The 5,096-nt window shown below is 40.8% G+C and overlaps 1 protein-coding gene across 2 annotated transcripts; it reads left to right on the top strand.

Moving 5' to 3' along the window:
* Nucleotides 1-2,203: 2,203 nt before the first annotated feature.
* On the top strand, nucleotides 2,204-4,616 carry LOC109740550 (inactive anthranilate O-methyltransferase 1). Of its 2 annotated transcripts, none has more exons than XM_020299602.4 (4): nucleotides 2,204-2,387; nucleotides 3,244-3,636; nucleotides 3,703-3,969; nucleotides 4,064-4,616. In XM_020299602.4, the coding sequence occupies exons 1-4, from the start codon at nucleotides 2,313-2,315 to the stop codon at nucleotides 4,409-4,411; spliced, it is 1,083 nt and encodes a 360-aa protein (XP_020155191.1). In that variant the 5' UTR covers nucleotides 2,204-2,312; the 3' UTR covers nucleotides 4,412-4,616. The 2 variants fall into 2 exon arrangements, with proteins under 2 accessions (XP_020155191.1, XP_040241706.1); XM_040385772.3 differs by having other exon boundaries at nucleotides 2,245-2,387; nucleotides 3,247-3,636.
* Nucleotides 4,617-5,096: the final 480 nt, after the last annotated feature.

Below are 5,096 nucleotides of genomic sequence, written 5' to 3'. Positions count from 1 at the left end.
TTTTAGGAGAGTCAGTTGATGAGTAAAACATCAACTTTAGGCAATATTTCCCGCAACAACGCGCGGGGTATCATCTAGTTGTTCGTATGATAGAGCACATTTGTTCCGTTCTACAGAAACAGTTGTAATTGCTTTAGAAGCATCACAGATAATTCATTTTCTCTCCATCGACCGAACAATCTGCTTCCATCTTCCGTGTTAACTGAGATTATTTAGAGTTGGTAAATTTTGGGCCAACGTAATAAGGTATTTATTTTGTTTGTGGCCCAGTAAAAAATTATTTTGATGGACCGGAGAATTATTTCCAATATACCATTGAGTTGCTTCCAACGAAACAAATTTCCTTTTTAAATGAGAATTCTTATTATCTTATACCATTGTAAAAGTTGTGTTGGTTTGAAACGAATTGGAAATTTTTGTCGAAAGAAATTAAACTTCTATTTTGTTTTTGTTGACAGCGTAAATAAACACACAAAGGTAAGCAGAGAATACAGTCCAAGACAAATCGACTTTTCGCCGGTTTCAGATTGATCAAACACATTGGAATCTGTATTACTCTGGGAGTTAAACTTGACAGTGTGAATAAACACACACTGAAAATATTTTGTCACCAGTACGCATTTCTACCACACAGCTGCCAAAAGAGTCATGCATGCAACGGATAATTGACCGTGATGCGAGCAGCTGAGAAATTAATTCCCATGCAGCCGTATACATGCCGTAACAAATGATCAGATCATCAGACTGGCTTTTCAACTTTTACAATTGTATCTGCTTTCGACCTGGGACACACATATTATTTCTTCAGCTTATGTTAAGATCCAACTATCACATGAAGCCGTAATAAATTCGCAAAAATCACATAAAATGTTTAGCAGCTAAGTGAAATGACATCATGAGGAGTGAGTGGTAGTGAAATGATGTCACCTTTTTATTTTGGCATACCATGGGTGATGGGTCTTGACTTCACTTGAACGAATCATACCGACTCACGCCAAACGATTTTGTCGTCTGCCAACGGTATTTCTTATTCGCATGAATAGGTATATATTGTTCGTCCCAGTGAAGTCGAGACCCATGGTGTACTGCCTGAGCATGGGAGTTTTACAAGGAGCATTGAAATGATTATATAAGATGTTCTTAATTTCATCATGGGAGGATGCAACCGAAACTCCATCTTTAAGATGCCTGATGAAAAGTTTCCTTCTCATGATTTGCTTGAATACGGAAATAAGAAGCATTTGCGTCTTTGGCAGCCAACCTTTGTAGACTGGATCGTTGTTGTATGTGCCACAATTCCCTCCACGGAACACAAGCCAAGGATGAGTCGGTTGGGCATCTGTTCAACGTGTGTCCTTTCACTAAGGAAGTTTGGCAACTCAGAGGCTGCAAGCATCCTGGCTTGGTGCCCATTGCATTCTTCAGGCCGGGACCATTTCTCCCTTTGCTTTACTGCTTTGTTTCCTGTCTTAAGGACAAAAGTTGCGTCATCATATGTCGCTTGGCATATCTGGAACGAGCGCAAGATAGATTTATCGTATCAAAACTGCAGAGTCAGTTTGAATTATTTCTCAGATTGTTTGTTCTTAGTGGTGTGTCACTTGAGAGAATTCAGCTCTTTCGTGCCAATATTGATGAGCCATGTAGCTTAAGAAGATGCGTTATTGCCATGCGATGGAAATTTGCATGGAACTGAAGTTCAAGTTGGGTCAGAAAGGCTCTAAAAATTGTGGTCTTCAGCAATCCTATTGCTTTCAAAGCGGACACACATGGATGTGCCTGTCGAGAAGGAGTGCTCGAGATTGCCTCTATTTTGGTGAAGGTGACTTGGTTGAGTATGCCGTGACGTCGACATATGAATTATACATGGATGTCTACTTTTACAAGTTATTGATTTTTGCTAAAGCCGAGTATTATTCCGCATCTTCCCTATTTTCGATGAGGATTAGATAAAAGTTTTCCGCATATGTACTCTAAGCATGACTTGTTATCTCTCCTTGGAAGGTGCAGTTGTGCGCCTTCGCCCAATAGCAAGGTTACTCTGCATAAGCGCTGAAGAATAATTAACTACTGTCACTGTAAATAATAAATATATAAAAACAATACCACTGAAAGAAAAGATTCTATATATGCTACTTTCCATTTCTGAAACGTCATTGCCAGATTTAAGTGGAACAACGTCATTGTGAATGGTCCCAGGAAAACGAGATATTTAAGTGCTACTTCATTGTTAGTACTACACCACCAACCTGTTTCCTGCAGATTCAAACCTGCAGTCTAGCACTTTAGCCTAGCTTGCTCTAGACAGAGCCATGGCCTCCAAACAGGCTGTGCATATGAAGCATGGGCAAGGCGAAACAAGCTATGCTCGCAACTCCAGTTTTCAGGTAGTATCTTATCTTTTCATTGAGCGGTATCTATGACCTTTTATTTGACACTTGGGTTCCAAAACCGAAGATCCAGTTTTTAAGGTAGTATCTTATCTTTTCATTCATCCCCCCCCCCCCCCCCCCCCCCAAAAAAAAATCTTATCTTTTCATTCAGTGGTTTCTATGAGCTTTTATTTGACACTTGGTTTCCAAAAACGAACTAGTATTACCGTGATTTCAACGAAGAGCCGATAGAGCAATGTTAGATAAGAAATCAGGGTGGATATAATTTGTTAAATGCTTGGTTGTTTGTAACCTTTTGTAGCTCGTTGCGTTTATTACTGGATACTGGCTCTCTCCTTCGTTCTCTGCATCCTAAGTGAATTAAACAACATGAAAGGAGAAGACAAATGTCTTCAAGACAAAACAAATCCCTTTCTTGATAGTATTAACGTGCTCATGAAGAATAATTCGTTGAAAAGTACTTTGGAGAATTTGGACACTGCGGGTAAAAAGAATAGGCAGCCTAAAAGTGATGTGCTAGCAGATCAAGGCTTTCGTCAACAAATCAAAAATATTTGTAACAAATAGAATGTTCAAGACAAAAAAAGCGATTGTGTTGGGCGAGCTAGATAATGTTCTGCATCGCTACACCGGATTCAGCAGACAAAGCCACACAAAAAGTAGGAGCTGTGTAGCGAAATCGTAAAAAGAAAAAATATATGTCGTCGCTTGTTGATGTGCCTAGCAGCCTTCCCTATGGTACTACAAGATGGCTTTATACAGATAAAGAGCGTATGAGCTAATTAACACATCATGACTTGAGCAAAAATATTAGACTAGATTTTTCTGAAGGACTACAACTTGATTGCAGAAGGCTGAGCAGAACAGGATGAAGCCCCTGATAGAAGAGGTCATCACCGACTTATGCAGCAGCACCAGTACCTTGTTGCATGGAAAGATAGTGATCGCGGACTTGGGATGCTCCTCTGGTCCAAATGCTCTAGCACTGGTATCGACTGCCATCAATGCCATCCACAACCATTGTCTTCAGTTACAACAGCCACCACCGGAAATATTTGTGCTACTCAATGACCTTCCTGACACCGACTTCAACACGGTGGTGAAGAGCTTGGTCACACTCCGTCAAAGCAAGAACCCTGTTGTTGTGACTGGTGTCGCACCAGGATCGTTTTACGAGCGGCTCTTCACTAGTAACTCCCTGCATGTTGTTTGCGCGTCGAACAGCTTGCAATGGCTATCAAAGGTTAGAGCTCGAAGAATTGATCCAATTGGATTACTTGCGAGTTTAAGCAAAATCTTACCTTTACAGGCTCCCGAAGATCTAACGAGGAACCGCATCCCAGCGTTCGACATTGATGAGCATGCTAGGCGTGAAATGCTCCCAATGGTCCGTGAGGCTTATGAAAAACAATTCAGGAAAGATTTCAAGCTTTTCCTGGAGCTGAGAGCCAAAGAGTTGGTCTCAGGAGGCCGGATGGTTATTTCCCTGGTAGGGACGCGTTCTGATGTAATCGCCTCCAAATTCTCTCTTTTCCCGGGAATTGTAGCTCAGATTCTAAGCGTAATGGTCGCGGAGGTACATTTATTTGCCCTTTTCTAGTATAGCAGACTATCTATTGCAATTGTATGTGCGGTTATTTTACTTGCCAATCTCATGACATGTCTGATAGGGTGTGATCGACAAAGCAAAATTTGATTCTTTCTATGTGCCGCTCCATGGACCTTCCATCGAAGAGGTAAGGGAGATCATCAAAGAAGAGGGGTCCTTTTTTATCAAGGAGATGCGTGTCCATGACCCTACAGCTGAAATGAACATTGCTCTGAGCAGCCCAAGCAAGTTTGTGAATAATCTGATAGCCTTATTTGAGCCGATAATAGTCCAGCATTTTGGAGAGGTTATGGATGAATTTGTGAGGGCGGCAGAGCTGCATTGGAGCCTGGATGTGGATGGGAGCTTGCGAGAGGAGCGGGTCAGAACCTCTCGAGCTATGCTGGTTGTATCCCTCGCGAAGGCATGAAGATGAGGCATCGGTGCCTGAAGATATATGCACCACATTTAATGAGATCGTACTTAATTGTGTGGAATGGACATATAAATAAGCAAAATAGTGTTGTTGTCTATGTAACATTGTGTGATTGATGTATGGTGTGCGCAAATTCATACTGACATTTGTGTCATATATCTGGTTTAGGAAGATCTGCATTTTTTTTTGCGAGGGAAAATTTTTAGGAAAGAAAGAAAGATCTGCATTGAGAGTAAAGGAGCCCTAAAGGAGAATAAATGTTGAACCCACCGCCAATTCACATTGATTTCCCTATGTATTTACTTATTGGATCGGCTAGCTAAGCCTATTAATGAAAATATATTTCATTGTGAATCTAGTGAAACTAATATGTTATTGTAGATATGGGCACATTTTTCTATAGATTTAGTCCAACTTAAAAATATTTGACTTAGGACAAACTTGAACTATTTTGAAATGGAGGTAGTACTTGCTAACGATCAAAACGTATCTCTTCTCTACTACTTACAAAAAGTAAGCAGTGTTTCTTTTCCTGCGAGGCAGAACTCTTCGTCGACCGGTTCGCATCCTCCCACCACGTCCCTTCACTGTTTTCTTTATCGGTCAATTTTTTCGCACCACGCCATAATTGACCACACCTTCCCAGTACGCCACTCAATCACATTAATTAACTTACATT

Source organism: Aegilops tauschii, chromosome 3, assembly GCF_002575655.3.
Source record: "Aegilops tauschii subsp. strangulata cultivar AL8/78 chromosome 3, Aet v6.0, whole genome shotgun sequence".
NCBI lineage: Eukaryota > Viridiplantae > Streptophyta > Magnoliopsida > Poales > Poaceae > Aegilops > Aegilops tauschii.
The sequence above is the reverse complement of the archived record's forward strand: the minus strand, read 5'-3'. Positions and strand labels throughout refer to the sequence as shown.

What these genes read in the sequence shown, in the direction of transcription:
- LOC109740550 (XM_020299602.4), top strand. Translation starts at nt 2,313, where the DNA reads ATGGCCTCCAAACAGGCTGTGCATATGAAGCATGGGCAAGGCGAAACA. An exon ending in GCTTGCAATGGCTATCAAAG is followed by an intron (nt 3,637 to 3,702) that starts GTTAGAGCTCGA and finishes TTACCTTTACAG; the next exon opens with GCTCCCGAAGATCTAACGAG. An exon ending in TAAGCGTAATGGTCGCGGAG is followed by an intron (nt 3,970 to 4,063) that starts GTACATTTATTT and finishes CATGTCTGATAG; the next exon opens with GGTGTGATCGACAAAGCAAA.